Source organism: Nycticebus coucang, chromosome 1, assembly GCF_027406575.1.
Source record: "Nycticebus coucang isolate mNycCou1 chromosome 1, mNycCou1.pri, whole genome shotgun sequence".
NCBI classification, from domain to species: Eukaryota; Metazoa; Chordata; class Mammalia; order Primates; family Lorisidae; genus Nycticebus; species Nycticebus coucang.
In genome coordinates, this window is record NC_069780.1 from 45,003,785 (window position 1) to 45,021,891 (window position 18,107).

Consider the following 18,107-nt stretch of genomic DNA (forward strand, 5'->3'; position numbering starts at 1 on the left):
TGTTATCTATACTCAATACTTGCCCCCAGCGAACATCTGTGAAAGAAAACTGTGGGTCAGAAGTTGTTTTCTGGAAATTGAGCAACAGTAGACATTCATTTTTCAAAGCAGAAACGAAAAAGTAAGTCATAATGGGCCCATTCCTTGGAGTCCATACATATTGCTTCAGAGATATAAGCTGAAATCTGAGCTGAAATGCAAGAAGATATGACTTTCAAATCACTGAAGGGTTTGAAAACTCTGCTAGGTCCCCATAATGATGTCATTATCACTGTGATACTGGAGAAGGGAAATGGCCAGGCCTGGGAATAGTAATACATCTTCAAATTCACATGTTCATTCACCATCATTCATTCTACATACATGGATCAACTGCCCACCCTGTGCCAGACGTGGCAAAAGTCATAAAGTTGACCAGGACAAGACCGGGACCCTAAGGATACCAGAATCGACTAAGAGGGTAGATACACAAGAAGATTTCAACTCCAGGAGGAGAACTGGAAAAAACACACATGCAGACCAAATTCTATGTAAAAACAGAAGCTGTAGCAGATAACTACCATGATGCATGCAGAGAAAGTACAGCGTGGACACGCACATGTTTGCGTGCGCGCGCACACACACATACACACAAATTTCAGCCAGGTGTTATAGAGTAAGTAGGAGTTTTCCAGCCAGGATACACATAGATGTGACGGGAAAATGGAAAGACATTCTGTTAAAAAAAGATTCTGCTATAAAGGCACAGTGCTGTTAAGGGATTGAAGGGTTCAAAGTAAGAGGTGAGAGTTCCATACAATTGAAGATAATATGACTGAGGTGATAGTTTGGGGTGTCTAATAATGTCCTTCCAAGGAAAGCTAAATGGTTGGGTTTTTTTTTTTTTGGTTTTATGTATTTGTTTGTATTCAGACAGAGTCTCACTCTGTCACCCTGGGTAGAGTGCCCTGGCACCATAGCTCAGCACAACCTCAAACTTCTTCAGTTCAAATGATCCATTTCCCTCAGCATCCTGAGTAACTGGGACTACAGACGCCACCACAATACCTGGCTAGTTTTTCTATTTTTAGTAGAGTCAGAGTTTCACTTTTGCTCAAGCTGGTCTCAAACACCTAAGCTCAGGTGATCTACCCACCTTGGCCTCCCAGAGTGCTAGGATTATAGGCATGAGCCACCGCAATAAATGTTTTTTAACTTAACTTTTTAGAAAAGAAAGAACCCATGGAGGTTTGCAGGAGGTGGGGGAGGGAATCTCACAGTTACATTTTAGAGCTGGCAAACCACATGCCGCGGTCCCAGCTCCTGATACAGTCTAAAGGGGATTCGGAGAGTCTGAACCACTGTGGTAAATAACGACTGCAGTGGAGAAGGGAGCACAGATACACATCCATAGTCCTACTGACCATTTTGGTTAAGCTTTTGGCTTGGAAGGGAAAGGTTTTCTGAGATTATTGATAAAAACAAGTAAGGTAGAGGCACTGTGTGCAACTGCTGTGTTAAGAACCTAGGATATTGTATCTAGCAGGCACATAAAAATTATAGTTTTCTATTTCTGGCACCATATTTCAGTTTTTAAAAATGATCACTCCAGTGGATGGTTTGGCCGCTGAATCATGTTAATGACCTAGAAGACAGGATCTGTGTCTCAGGCATTTCTATATCTGCCTGGTATCACCAAAATTCTTTGTGAATCAAGAGTCAGTTCTTTGCACATGAAAGTTATTCACTTGAATCCGACATCCACGTATAAACATTTGAAGTCCTGGGAACACTTACTCTGCAGTAATCCAAAGTAGCAACATATTCATAAGATCCTAGAGATAACTCTGGCTTCTCATAGTGGTCCAGTCTCCTTCCAATGTGGTCCAGATGTTGGAAATAGAATGGTGGAACTAATAAAAACAAAACAGGAAAGGAAATCTTTGTTTTCACAAACACAGACAACTTAATAAGCTCTCAAAATTCACTATGACAGGAAAGGAGTTAGTTTAAGAAGAAAAGTACTTTAAAGTTGGAATGTAGTATATTCTAAACATCCACTATTTCGAAAAGATGTCTTAGAAAATAGGAGCATTTTCTAAAAATCCTCTTGACTCTTCTAAAAGTTATTGATGGTAAAGAGCACTTGTGATTTAGACCATCAGGGAGAAACGGAGATAAAAGCACAAGTGTTTTTAAGTTGTCACAACCCAAATTTAGTTGTCTCTATTAAATTACCTTTTTTAAAAAGAATTCTTACTTTTCTAACTATTTGAATTTGTAATATACCTAACAAAATAAACACAGGTTATTTGGACTATATTATTAACTACAATATTTTTTATGCTTTTTTTTTTTGTAGAGACAGAGTCTCACTTTATAGCCCTCGGTAGTGTGCAGTGGCCTCACACAGCTCACAGCAACCTCCAACTCCTGGGCTTAAGCAATTCTCTTGCCTCAGCCTCCTGAGTAGCTGGGACTACAGGCGCCCGCCACAATGCCCGGCTATTTTTTGGTTGCAGTTTGGCCGGGGCCGGGTTTGAACCCGCTACCCTCGGTATATGGGGCCGGAGCCTTACCGACTGAGCCACAGGCGCCGCCCTATTTTTTATGCTTTAATTAAGAGATGTCCAGAGCCACGGAGAGTTTGCATGATAATCTTTTAATGTTTGGGGTTAAAGAGTGGAGAGGATTACTGTATTAGGGAAAGACTACGCTGCCGAGATCTCAGCTGAGGAACTTTAATTTGATTCAAATGTCTAAGAAGGTTAGTTCTGGCAAAGACCTGGAAGCCATCCTAAAGCTCAGGAACACTTCTGAGTCACATACCGAACACTTGGACAAATATGGCCTGGTATCTCTGTGAAAATGAGCTCCTGCTGCCTTGAGATTAATAGGGCTGGCTATTAAACCACTGCTGACACAGTATTTAGAAAAACCAGCAATGCTCTGGTTTTAAGCATTCTGTAAAGAACGACATGACCATTTGCACAAACCATAGAAATAATGCTTTCTGTTTTTAAGCCAAAAACTCAGCATTCTTTATTTTTAGTTGTGAAACTGACACAAGGATTACAATAGGACTGTTTTCTTAAGGTTGGATTTAAAAAAAAAAAAAAATCACTGAGGCTTTATCGTTCTGTGCTCTTACCATACTGTGGCTATTTCTTTTTTAAAAAGTTTTATAAGGTTCATATGTACATATGGTCTCTGAATTTCAAAAATTCAGAAAGACTACAGAAGTGGAAATTGACAGGCTCAGCCAGGTAAGTAAACTTTGAGGACTTTAAATTGCTACTCAGTTATATGAGCCAGAGGAGGCAGCTGGGCTGTCTTATAATGTATGTTACAGTAACTGCCATATCTTATAACCTATAATTCACTTACATCTACACATCTACATGTAATATGTTCCTTTCAAAATTAATTTTATATTCATTAGCATTTAATATTACCTGTCATCTTTTATAAGCCAAAATTCAAGTCACATCATAAATTGTGCACTGCCCTGTGACCCTGGTCTCCCTGCATGCCTCTGACCTAACATCCTCCCCACTGGCCAGTCTCTGGACATTTTGCAGTGATCCTCCTGCCTTGCTTTGTTAAATCTAAATGAAGAATGTAGGTGTCAACATAAATCTAAGGGATCTGGCTTCCTTGTAGGAACAAATATTGGCGCCTCATATGAATAATACTGGAACATGAACATGGCAGCCTCCTAGGAGGGGATACCCAAAGGACCAGAGTCCATGGTGTGGAGACAAGAAATCTGAGTGGTTTTTTCTTCCTGGACCTTTTAAGCCTGAGCTGACACTTTGAGTGTGAGTCAGGGAGTCACAGCAAATTGAAGATCCCTGCTGAATTATATGCTGGATAAATTTCTGATCACCTTCCTGAGAAAGCTGAAAGCCTGGAAGAAGACACTGAGGAGCTAGGGGTCTTAGTGAGGGTCTTCTTTCAAATGCTTTGAGAGAGGCTTCTGCCTTCATCCATGACTTGCCCCTCAAAACTAAAGAGCAGAGAAGTGAATCATCACAGGGATCCTGATCTAGGTCTCAAGACTGAGTGACAGCCAAGGATTTGATTGCAGATTTCATCCAGGATAAAAGATAAAACAAGATCTTCCTTAGAAAGAGAAATAAGGGAGGAACACTAATGGAATCTGGTCTTGCTGGGACATCTAATTTACTCTGAGCCACAGTAGGTGCAAAGAGAGAGATGTCCCAAGAAGCCCTCGCTACAGTCTTCAAGATGAGGGGAGGTGCCAATGATTCAACTCTGCAAGTCATTTTTAAAAAATAATCAAAGGTCTTCATGAGAAAGACTCATAAGGTCGACCTCTGGCACCCTAAGGTGGATAAAGCTATGGACATGTCACAAGGGGGCAGGGAAACAAGGAGGTGTGCAGAGAATGCTCCTGGAGCCAGGAGGACACAGAGGCAGCAAACTGTGCCCGAGCCCAGCTCCCATTAGGGAGGAGCCAGCACCCACAGGAGACATGGGTCAAGGGCAGACAGACTCAGCGCTGGAGCCCTAAGCATGTCCATGAAGACAAGGAAAAGAGAGATACCCACAGAAAACTCACATTTTAATAATCACCACATGGTTCAAAACAAAATCTATAAATGTGAATGAATGTGCAAACATTGTTAGCCTGAATATGTGCCTCATTTAATACCAAAGGATTACAAATTTAGAAGCTGAGTGTGGTGGCTTATTATGCCTATTGTCTTGGGAAGCAAGATGGGAAGATTGCTTGAGGCCAGGAGTTTGAGACCAGCTGGGAAATACAGTGAGACTTTGTTTCTATAAAAAAAAAAATAATAATAATAATAATAAAATTCAAAGAATTAGCCGGGCATGCTGGTGCAATGCACCCACCTGCAGTCCCAGTTACTCAGGAGCCTGAGGCAGGGGGATTGCTTGAGTCCAGGAATTTGAGATGGCAGTGAATATGATAGTGTCACTGCACTCCAGCTTGGGAAACAGAGAGGCAAAGAGGGATATAGGGGAGGGAGAGAGGGAAGAAGCTGAGTCAAGAGGATCACCTGAGCCCAAGAGATTGAAGTTGCTGGGAGCTATGATGATGCCATAGCACTCTACCCAGGGCAAGAGAGAAGAGGGGGGAGAGAAGAGGAGAAAGGAGGTACTATTATATAGAAAAACAATCTATTTTTCGCAAGCTAAGAAGTATATTTTATTTCATAATAAAGAACTCTCACAAAAAGAATTTCATGGCACCACTTACCATCATTCACACAGTTGCAGAATCCACACTGATACCTTCTTCCGCCTTCAATGAATTGCATAAATGGGCACATGTAGGCCTTGCACCTGTTGCATCTGACTGGTCCATTCTCTCCATGATTTACCAAGAAAAGTGGAGTCTATAAGAAGGAAATAAAATTAAATTAATAGGCAGGTATAAGATTTCTAGGTATTATAATTTTAAAAGTCTTCTAATGGCACTCTACAAGAAACTGTACACTTTCAGCATTTGCCCCAGGTCAGTAAAGATGCTTTTCTTGATAACACACGAATTTGTAGCAATAACATGGTATCCACAATACCCAAACAAAAATTATTTTAAGTTTGTATCTCATTTATAAACTTACATCTATGTCTACATGCATATGTGTATTTACCGGTATGTGTGTGGAAAGGCCAAGAACGTATAATGATGGTAATAAGGTTAACTGTGCTTATGTTAAAAACATCCCAGACACTTTGCATCATACATTTTGCTAAGTTTGTTCATAGACTATAAACAAAGAAGAGAGTTGGGTCTGGTTTTAAAAGCTCTAGCTTGCATAGCAGTATGTTGTTTAGATAGTTCCCTCAAAGTATACAAAAAATCACTTTTAAAAATGCAACTATCTGAAAAAATATGCAGTAACATTGACTTATTTAGGTAAGGAGGTCGATTCTATCTTTTCTGTTACTCTATCAGATGACAAATGTTCCATTGAATACTCAAAGTGGCTGCTTATGCTTTGCCAGATTGAAAATAAATCATTCTGTTGCTTTCTCCTCATAAACACATGCAGAAATCATTATACGTCTTTTACAGTTGGAAAGTAAAAACACTCAGCATTAGAACTCTGCCTTGTTTTTCAACTCTTCTGGCTTTCAAAATAAAACCACAAAGGTTCTTCTTGTTTTTATAAATATTCTTAAAAATAATATTTTTTAAGAAATCCTGAGAATTGTAGAGTTTAGCATGTCAATTAAATTTTTCTTTAATGAAAAAGATGTAAAGTGGACTGCTTTTTCAAGAAGGCCTGAAGAGCAGGAGGCAGGTGGGTGGGGTGGAGTCACCAGACCATTTTCTGCTCCAACCCTAATTAGAAAACCAAGATCCCCCTTTGTCCCTGCCCAGATGTTCAATGTGAAAACTGATGCCCTGTGGAGGTTTCAGAAATGGGTTGTGAGGTCTCAAAGCAGAAAAAACAGGTTTAGTTCAAGACGCAACAGAATCAGGGAAAGGATATAAAAGGAAAAAAAAAAAAAGCATTCTAAATCATTTCATGCAGCCTCTGCACTGCCCTCTTCCCCTCCCCTTGCCTCAAGGAAGCCAGCAGATGGATTGGATTTTCTTGCTTCCATTCTCTTGTGATCCACAACATGGGGACGATTCTGGCGGTGCCCTGTAGGGCTGTGACAGGGATTAGATGAGTAATACAAGTGCAGTACAGAGCACTGTGTCTGCACAAAACAGCTGTAACATCATTTCTATCCAGAACAACCTGTCCTCTCTCAAAACCACTCAGCTCAGGACAGAGTTATCGTTCATAGAAAAGTTATAGCTGGCTGAGCATGAGATAGGCTTCAGTTCCCCAAGGCTAACTTGTCAGTTATTGTAAAATGTTATTGCAAAAGTGATCTAAATCTAGAAGATAAAGAATCTGCTGTCCACCTTTCAGAAGCTTCTGATACAATCTAGTGGTTAAAAGTTGAGAGTCACAGTGAATTTTTAAAACATGCAAGAAACTTGGTTTAAATATATGTTCGCACACACAAATTCATGTATTGATGTGGACGGTGCTCTTTTATACAAACCATTAGTTTGAAAGGCATAAAGTGACAAATGTTTATTCTCTTTAGCTGGTGATAAGAAGGAACAAGAGGGAAGCAAAAATATGAAGGTACAAAAAAAAGATTCTTAAGACAATGAAAGGAGCTAGAAATATAAGAAATGAAAGACAACAAAAAATGTACTGACCAAGTACCTTCTTCTGGATCAAAAAATGCAATGATCAAAGGTGCCTCTGGTTACTGTTCTGTTCTCAACTTCAACCTCTGAGATCAGGAGATGCTTTCAGAAGTTAAAATAGGAGAAATTCTGCAATTTGCATTCACTCACCCTAGTTTACTTTTCTTATCCTTTTATTTTCAAATAGTTCAAATGCCATAATGAATTCCTTGAGAGACTTTAGAAACAACATGATGCAATTATTTTCTAGACAAGAAAGGGGTAATGGAATAAATCTGACATTATTACTGATATGACTTGCTCAAAGGCAGGCCTAGCCTAAAATTACTGTGAAATTGTCAGCAACTAACACCTCAGCATTCCAGTCCTGGCAGATTCAAACTTGCAGAACTGAAAAATGAATGTATAGCAATAAATTAGAGTCAAGTCATAACTGTATTTAGGCTATTAAATACACTTACAAGCCCCCCTCACCCCACTGCCAAATTCTTACTCTTTTGGAAACCAGACGATGGATAGGTAAGCAAGGTCTTCAGACAATAGAAGTGACAGTAAAGAATGTTAAAAGCTTTTTAACTGTTTACATTTGATTTTCAGGCAACTGGGCAAGGGTTTCTAAATTACACTGTCTTGTTCCACCTCTCCCAGGCCATGCTGAAAATCATCAGAGATGTTCCTTTGCTCTCTCCAGATGTCTGCTTATCTACAGTAGTGTACATGATCTCATAAAGAGCTAATCTCACTTGTCCTCTGAGTTCAAGCCTAGTGTGTACAGCTTTTTCTTAAATCAAATTACTTTCAAAAAATTCCCTAAGTTGTTTTCTTTCCTTTCCACCATATTTATTTGAGAAATATTTTTGTGTTTTAAAAGTTTTGTTTATAAATGTGCTTTAATGATCAGCTCCAAGTACACCCCTGCCTGCTCTTTCTCTTTTGTTCTTCTCTTAAATGGAAACAGGGAAGGGGCGAGAGAATGGCTCCCAAACCTCATCTGGCCGCTCTTGGTTCTGGCCCTGGGCGGTGTGAGTGAGTTAAAGCAACACGGAACTCACGAGGAAGGTGACAAAGGAGGAAGAGGAGAATAACTTAAATCTTCTCCTTGTATTTTTGGATTGACAGGGATGTGCCAAATATTATATCTGTACTAATTTTAATTAAAATCTTTAGTTGAATAAAAGGTATCTCTCTTTGCACATGGTATATAATTCCATAGTTAATTTGAACCACAAGTAAGAATATCATTCACTGAGAAATTAGGCTCAGTACTAAAATGATAAAAACAATCAAAACAGAAACAAAAACAACTTTTCCTTATTTTTCCACATATAAGAAGTTGCTGTCAGTACGTTATCAATCAATACCTTTTTAATACCACTATGAAATTTTTAAATTTTTCTTATGTTAAATACATGGCAGTATCAGTTTTCCAAGTATTCCTGCCATCTCTCAGGTAACTTGAACATTTGTGCAATTCGTACTGGGTATACCTTTGTGAGACTTATGATGTAGTGGGATAGAAAGATAGCAAACAAACACACACACACACACACACACACACATGCAATTAAAAGAGCAAGCTTTGAGTAGAAAGAATACTTGGATGAACTTCATCAACAAAAGCTCTTTTTAGTTTAGCAAGTCAGTGTTAAACTATTCACAGATTGTATTTCCAAAACAAAAGCAGATGCTCAAAGAAAATGAAGCACAATGTAAACCAACCCACCATCAAGAATCTGTGTGAAGTCTGCAGGCTATGGATTTTTGTTTCATCATTTATAGTATTAAGAAAAATCAGAATATATAAATCTGGCCGTAGATTTTCTGTTTTAAGAAAGTGATGAAGGAATTACAAAGAGTAGATGAAACACCAAACCCGGAAAGCCAAAAATATGAAGGTGGTTTTATAATGTCCATCCAGTAGGTGGCACTGCGCAACTAAAAATTAAAGTTGTACCTAATTTATTGGTACGAAATAAATACACAAGATAATTAGGCTGCATCCATTTCATGTAACTCTAATAACATTAAACTAAACTTGCTTTTCCTGACAAAACTTTGCTACTGGTTTAAAAATACTCTGGGTGAACTGAAATGAAACAACATGAATTATAAGGCATAAAATTATACAGAAATGACAGAAATATACTGAATTTACTAACCTAACAACCAAGATAAACTTAGTTTAAATGTTTCTAATTCTCTGCTGACTTTTCCCTGACTAACTAGTAGGAAAATAGAGGTGCTGTTGGAAGAGGCAACCACAAAGCACAGGAGGCAGCCTAAAGATGGCGTGGAAAGCAAAGGGTACGTGAGACACACTGCCAGCGCCCCTCCTAGTCTCCATGTGAGCCATCCCGGTACAAAATTACCAACAACAGAGACGCTTGCTCACCTCACCGGGACACCGCGATGGTAAAATGATTGTTGTGGTGGAACCTCAAATCACAGGCGATAGTGATGACAGAGGGGTGAGAGAGATTAGCCAAGTCCCAAACTCAGGGAATGTCCCAAATGAGTAATGTCACACTTGTCTAGGTGAAACAGTTCCCGTCTCTCCTTTCTTTTCACATTTGCCCCACTACCCACTTTCCTTACTGTTTAGCACCAGGGTTTCATGTAAATTCTAATACACACACACACACTTTAACCAACTATCTGCCTTCTCTTAAAACACTCATATACTAATTTTGAAAACAGCATAGTTCCCATTTTCAATGTACACTTTCCCTCCCTTTTCTCTGATTTTATTTTCTTCTTTAGATGCCTCTAGGAAAATAACTAGTGTCCTGAGATTATACAGTCGTTCCCATAGCACTAATATTCAACTTTATGAAGTACCTAAAGGAAATGCCTGAGCTAGGCAGCTGCTGGTTATGAGAGTGAAATTCTTCCTACAGTGGGACTTAAATCAGAAGAGAAGATTTAAAAGAAGTGACCTACCAAAGTGTGACACAGCCCTCCAGCTTAATAAAGGATCTAATCCAACATTAGATCATACCTCCCAGTAAATCACTGCAAATATGTATACATGTATATCTCTAGCAGCAATGATTTCAAATTGCCAATGTAATTTTGACACATGGCTCCTTCTTGGGGCTGGAGTGCTGCTTACTTTTTGAAATTAATCTCAAGAGGAGGTTAGTTGGTAATTTGGATTAATTGGAGGATATAAGTAGAAACATGGAAATGGTATGTGAAAAGATAATCCAGAACCTGTGATGAACAACCTACCCTTTAAAAATGTTAAACATTCAGATGATTAGGCACGCTAGAAGATGAGCAGAGTCAGATTCCCAAGGGATTATGCCCAGAAGCTAAAATGAAAAGAGTCTGTGTCAACTGGAGTTAGTAAAGACATTTCCATGTGAAAGAGAAAGGAGAAGCCAGTTGTATGTGTTTTCCATTTTTAGTTTTACCATATATGATATTTAATCTGCCTGTGTGGCAGAAAAAGTACCGGTCAGCAGGCTACTTACTGTGTGAATGTTTTTTAGAGAGAAGTAACAAGTGTGAAATAATAGTTTCTGAATGCTTTTTAAAAATCTTATTCTGTATCTTCTAAAAAGAAACCTGATAAGAAAACTGAATGCATTGCATTAATTCTATGACTATATTTATATTTTTCAAGAATGTTTTTAGTTGGCTCTTCATAACCTAATGCTTGGTATTGCTATGTTTCCAGAAAATTATCTTCTTGTTAAACTAAGTGGCATTTGAAAGATAATTTTCAATGTTCTTCTTCAACAACACTACTACAGAGTCTATTTGTTCTGTTATAGCGGTACTTAGGACTTATATAATATCAGATGTGGACATCTTTTTAATTTGGTAGTTTTTTGGTTTGGGTTTTTTGTTCAGCATTGAAAATTGTAAAAAATTTTACTGATTCGGACTTTTCAGAATAAATATGAGCTCATAACTATTATCTGTATGATGACTTATAGTTGAAAACTAATTTTACTTTTTGGAACCTCTGCTAAGTTCTCAACCCATGACTCTGGGGACCAGCATGTTCACTATTATCTTCTACAGCACCATACCCCAGAGAGTGGTCAGTCAAAAGGTTTTGAGTGAACAAGCAGAATATCTATCACATAACACACTGTCACAAGCTCAGAGAAACCTGTGATAGGTGCTACTGCAAAAGGCACAAGTAAAAGAGGAAATCACTTGTTGGAAGACAGTCAGTAAAGGCTTTCTTCTAGGAAGAGGATGGGCAGCTGTAAGAAATTCCATGTCCACTGTCGGGAGAGAAGCAGGGACGCATTTCAGTCAGTGAAAACAGCTTAGCACAGGAAGAAAAGCCCAAGGTACCGTTGGTGGTGATCAGCTAGCAGTCTAGTACAACTGTGATGAAGGGTGACAAAGAGTAAGTTTGGGGTGATTTTGTGGAAAGCCTTAAAGCCAGGTAGCACAGTAGCATGCTGACCAGTAGGTGTAAGACACAACACACACACACACAGACACCGTACTACCTCAAATCTGTTGTTACGATTCTGACAGAAGACAGTTAAGAGATGTCACTATTCACTAAAATGACGTCTTTGGAAAAATAGTACAAATGACGTCTTTGGAAAAATAGTACATTTGGTAAAGGTTTTGACACCTGCCTATAATTAATAAATTCTACCACAGGTTTTACAATTACCATGAGAAGTTTTTAGAATTTTTGTTTCATCATCTACTATATTTTACTCAAGTCATAAAACTCTTGAGTTTATCTTTTAAATAAACTCAAAAGATGTTTGAATGTGGTGAACCAATTTTATTTTTATGAGACTGACGCGCTGCCCACCGCGCTAAGAAGGCGTCTTGCCATTTTTAAATTAAACTTCTAACTAAAAACTTCACTCCTTAACAACTTCATGTTCATCGTTGATCCCAAGAGCCTACAGAGCAAATGCTCAATAAATATTTGAGTGGATGAGAGGGAAAGGAGAGAGAAAGAGAGTGAGGGAGGAAAAAAATGGCAGGAAGAAAAGAAAATAGAGAAAGAGAGAGAGTTGGAGTTGAGGCTATCTGCCAGTTCTTTTATCACTACAAATCTGGGTGTGATAAACCATAATATGCTAAGTTCATCTAAAATATGCACAAATAACTAAAGAGGAGACTCTTGGAATAGCCAAGATTGTATTTAAGCAAACACAGCTGTGACCCTTCTACCCTAGCCCTGTAATGCCAGGAGGGCTTTTTGGTGGGAAGGTCACATCAGACTCCACACTGAAGTCTATGAAAGAGCTCTCCTGGAGAGAGGGCATCCACAGCTTCAAAGGGAAAATAAATACCAGCGCAGTCAAGAGAACAACTTAATATCACTTTCCCGGAATGGCAATCCTAGTTCATGACCAAACTATAAATGGTAGGTAATGACTTTTAAGCAAAAAATGGTCTGTTTAGATTGGGTTATGCTGACACCGTCCTTCAAGTTATAGGCATATTTGTAAAGATCAGCATTATTTTTCCTGCTGGAGCAGAAGTTTGAAGTTTTTGAGTCAGACATTCCCTCTCAAAGAACAATGACATTCAGGAACTCTATAGTTAAGCAACATTTCCCACATTTCTTATAATCCTTGACCTATTATAATTTATCTTTTCTTTTCTTTCTTTTTTTCTTGTAGAGACAGAGTTCTACCCTATGCCCTGAGCAGAGTGCAATGGCGTCATAGCTCACTGCAACCTCAGACTCGGGCTGTGGGCATCCTGCTGCCTTAGCCTCCAAAGCAGCTGGGATTATAGGCGCTCACCAAGGTGCCCGGCTGGGTTTTTCAATTTTTTTCATGAGTCGGGGTCTCACTCTTGCTCAGACAAGCCTCAAACTCCTGAGCTCAAGCAATCCTTCCGCCTCAGACTTCCACAGTGCTGGGATTACAGGCATGATATAATTTATCTTTTATCTCTATGAGAGAGTTATATTTTGTTGTCTAATTACAGGCACTTCCAGAAGACATAATTAATTGCTGTAACAATGCACAATATTCTACAGATAATAAAAATATGTTTTAGGCTTAAAAACCCTCTGAATCAAGCATGTTTCCTTGACAGCAGAAAAACTGGCAGCTTTCTGTTCTTCAAAGAAAGTTGTAAAATATTCTACTTTAAAGAAGAGGGGCTAAAAATAATGCCAGAATTACAAGTTAGGCCAAGTATTCCCTCCATTGTCTCATGTCTTTACAAGGCCATGAAAATACCTTCAAGAGATTTTCCTTAAGTAAAGATTTGTATTTAAATAATATCGTCTCAATGAGGCATGCCCTGACCCCGCTATTTACTTATTCATTTATTTATTTTATTTTTTGAGACAAAGTCTCATTCTATCACCCACGCTAGAGTGCCCTGGCCTCAGCCTAGCCCACAGCAACCTCAAAATATAACACAAGCAATCCTCCTGCCTCAGCCTCCCGAGTAGCTGGGACTATAGGCACTGACCACAACACCCAGCTAATTTTTCTATTTTTAGGAGAGATGAGGTCCCTCTCCTTCTCAGACTGGTCTCCTGACTTCTACTGATCCTCCTACCTTGGGCTCCCACAGTGCGAGGGTTGTAGGTGTGAACCACACCACCCAGGCAGATCCCCTGATTTAATCTGAAGCCTGCACTCCACCCACTCACAGATAACTGTCATTCCCTCCTCTGCTCTGCTTTTTCCTTCTTCCATTACAGAAGATAATCTTTTTATCAGGTTCATTGTCTTGCTTCTCCTCTTAGAATGTAAGCTCCATGAAGGCAGAGATCTCTGCCAGCTGTGTCCACGGACATATGGCAAGTACTGAGAAGAGCATCTGGCACATAATGCGTGAACAAGAAATACTCATTGAATTGAATGAAGGGCTAGTCTTAAATCTTTTTTGAAGTTAGGTGGAATAAACAGATCAACAGTCTTTTGGATACTGCTCACAAACCATTACAAAAATAATAATGTATTATCCAGATTATGGTATAAGAGACAAATTTCTTAAATCCTAGGAATGATTATGTAACTATAAAACTGTTCCTGCAAAGAAGTTTAACAGAACTCAAACTACCATTTTTCTTTTCAGAGTAGACACCTACAGAAGCTATATATTTATCCAGATACTTCTGGAACTTTTTCTATAAAAGAAAAAAAATGCTTTCAGAGTGGGAAAAAATATATAGGATTCTCGGAGTCATGCAGTTCAATCTGTTATCGATGTAAACACTGGTGATTAACCATCCCTAGTGCACTGGGCCACTTCCAGTGATACAGTGAATCATCTCGTGAGTTAATTTGATTTGGACAAACAGCCAAAAATCATTCAGAGGAGAAAGTTTTTCAAAATAGAGTTTTAAAAAGTTTGAGAAAAAATTTAATGTTAAAAATGTGTAACCAAAAGCATCTAGAGAAATACATTTATATATCTAATACATATTTTATGTATTTATTATATATCAATAATAAACTAAGGGAGAATATGAATTCTTAATTAAGTAGATTATAAAATTTATAAATATGTGCTAATACACATTTTCTGTCTTTTTCCTGGAAGAAAGATGTAATGTAGACAAAATTATGTTTAAAGTATTTAGGTAAAGAATTTCTAAAAACTTTTCAAACTGTAGAGGGCAATCACATATGAGAGAACAAAAGAAACTTAATCTTGTTCCTAGGTAGATTACGATATACTTGAAATTACAGTTTAAGATTAGGATCTTTGAGGTAGATGAGTTCCAGGATGTCTACAAATACTACATTTATAACTATGGCTCTTCTGTTTTACCTGTATTTGCAGAAATATTGTTTAAGAAAGTTAATGATGGTCATGTTGTCCCAAAGAGTGAATAATATTTTAAAGATTTTCATCCTCTTTTTTTACATGTATTGCTCATATATTCTCTCCTCCCCCAAAAAGGCCCACATGTGCATGCACACACACACATATACACACACTTACACATAATATACCTTGACAAAGTGAGATGATGTTGAAAAAAACATTGGCGAAGAAGTGAATAAAAGTAAAACTTAAGCTCAACTTACAAGGAATTTTACTGTCCAATAAATTCCTTAAGCCACTGTTATTCCAGTCAACAAAGCTGTCTTTATCTGCCAGGCATACTAAAAGCAGAATACAGTCTGATTTTAGAAGCTAAGCAGGTGAGGCCTGGTGTCGAGACCATCTCACCCTGAACACACTCCATCGTAATTGTAGTGGATCCCCAAATGGCTATTTTTTCATAATAACAAAAAAAATAACAAATTTTCATTGGAAACTCGAATAAATGGCAGATGACTGCATAAAGAGATGACTCTTAAATACAGGATCCTGGCCTTAGCTTGGCTTCTAAATCGGCAGTTCCTTTCCTAAATTACTTTGTAATTTTTTCAATATCAAATACAGTATTTGTACACAAGGTCAGTAAATGTTTGAGTACAGACATCTATGGGGAAAAATCTTATCAAATCACTTGGCCTCAGATTCTAGTATACTACAATATATATAAATGACATTGTGTGATGAAAATAGCATATTTTAGTATTATTTAGCAAAAAACATTCCAGGCACTGTTTTAGGTCCTGGAAATGTACTGACGAGCAAAGTCAGATGTAGGCCCTACTCTCATGGAACCCAATAGAAGAAGAAAGACATTAATCAAATACACATATATAAAACTGCAAACTACAACATGTGAGGAAAGGTACAAGGGAGTCCACGGATGGGGCAGGCACCCTGGAAAGCTCTCCTCAGGAAGTGACTGAAAGGGTGGAGGGGGCGGGGGATTGAGGGGAAATTATTCCAGCAAATACCCACGAAACAACCTATGGAAAAACAAAGACTACAGAACCATTTATGTTATGGTGGGTGCTTATAAAGGAATAATAAAAACAGAGAAAATAGTGATACAACATCTAATGTTAGATACCATGCAACATCCCTTTAAAATGTGAACGAGTAACTCTCTTTCCCCCCTCATATGTGAATATAAATCATGGAGTCTATCTCAGTTTCCTCCTTCTTGTACTATATAATGTATGTAGCTAGAATCGCTGAAGGGATTTGATTATATTCCTCTGACATGTACACAATTCAGGTAAATAGAATACCTGAAGTTCTCCAACTTCTCTTCCTATACATAGCAGTCAAAATCAATGATTACTCAGTTAGAATAAAACTTTCCATAGTGAAATTTAATACTGTATAGTAAGTGATAATGATAAAGATGACTAACTAGCTTATCTTATTTTTAAATAATTATGGGGGTGTTATTATAATTTTATTTGTGACAGAAATGACAAAACATGAAGTAAATTTTTCAAAGTCACGCTGCTGAAAGTAATAGAATGAAGTTATGTAACTAACTCTGTTGACTCCCAAATTTCTGCCCTTATCACTGTACTTATTATAACAATGCTCTATGCTTGACAATCACTTCAAAAATAATTTGTGCTTTAGCCAAACTTGGGTGTCACTTTCAAACATTTCAAGAAACAAACACTTAAATTAAAAGTTTAGATAGAGTTTTCTTTTGCTACTTTCTTTCCCTTCTAGTTTCCTTCCTTCATAAAAACAGCATTTTGCTTATTGATTCCTTTTGCCCCTTTTATTTAATAAGAACTTGGTCCCTACGAAACTTAAAGTATTTGGCTTCCTCTTACTTAACGACCAGGGGCACATCAGTTGCATGCACTGTTAACCCTTGTATTATTAGTCACAACATTTGACTCAAGTTAGGATCATAATGTAAGATATAGGTAGCATATTTCATTGACTCTAAAATCCCAGCAGTTCTAAGAGACGCTGAAGCTTTCAAACTGAACATGATACAGTGCTAGGAAGTCTTTGTCAACAGGACACGTTCCTATTTTAGAAATGTTAACAGGTGAGAAAATGTGGGTCTTAGAATCAACAGAAATGATAGTAAGAAGGCTTTAAAACATTCCTCTTTGGGGGTGGCTTCTCATTCATTCCCCCCGTTCCACATGCAAGGTGTCTGGTGTGGATCCCAGTGGTCTGCAACCACCAGGGCCTGGAGGTCAAAAAGTCTACACCCTATTTGCAGAAAAGTAAAGCATGGCAGAACATTTAATTCTTATTTCTCCTGAAGTTAATCTCCACTCAAAAAAAAGATTTATATGAATAATTCTGTGATTGATAAAATAAGCTTGGTGCATTTAGCTTCTAAAATGTAACTTAAAACAGAATTCTAATGACCTTTGCCCTGACAAATGTGATTCTCCCCATGACTGGGTGCAGTGCTTTAACACTAAGTTCTAAAAGGGCATAACATTCTGTTCTTCAGCTGCCAAACTTTCTCATAGTACTTTCTCATAGCATTATATAAACAATGACCAAAAACCTTACTGGATGAGATTCCATTTCTAAAGTAATTTTATATAAAAAAGTATTTTAAACATTATATTCATTATTCTTTTTTACTTGAGTATATTTTATATTTCCAAGTTTTTATGTTTATGCTTTAAAAATACAGCATTAAAGCAGATAAGATTACACTGCTCACTTTAAATAATAAATTCTGGCTTTTAAAGCTTTCACTTAAAATTAATTGGTTGTAAGTCTTCTTAAAGTCCGCTAGAGTCATGATATTATGCAGCAATCAGTTTAATCTCAGCGCAGACTTAATATTAACCTAGCTAAATTTGTGCTACATATAAAAATGCACAGTCACAATCTTCATATGTTCTTTTTAAATAATACACTACAGACTTATTCTAAAAGTATAATACAAGTGAAATCACTTTCAGTTGGGCTGTGCAATTCATTCACATAAATTTTTAGCAACATGTAAGATATCATAAACAAATGGTAATTCATGTTGAATGCTCAGTAATGACCTGAAAAGTAACACAAACACCATCAGCCTTCTAGATTGATAGGATATTCTCCCTTTTGAAAATGGAGACCCAAGATCACAACACGAGGCACAGTAGAGATCTGA

At 37.7% G+C, this 18,107-nt stretch overlaps 1 protein-coding gene across 2 annotated transcripts in view; it reads right to left on the bottom strand.

Moving 5' to 3' along the window:
• SEC24D (SEC24 homolog D, COPII coat complex component) overlaps positions 1-18,107 on the bottom strand; it is a 129,292-nt gene that overhangs the window by 61,751 nt on the left and 49,434 nt on the right. For both annotated transcript variants that reach the window (XM_053572074.1, XM_053572053.1), the window contains exons 9-10: positions 5,228-5,366; positions 1,777-1,892 (exon numbers count right to left, since the gene is read on the bottom strand). In XM_053572074.1, the coding sequence (XP_053428049.1) occupies positions 1,777-1,892; positions 5,228-5,366 (255 nt within the window). The remainder of the gene's footprint in view (positions 1-1,776; positions 1,893-5,227; positions 5,367-18,107) is intronic.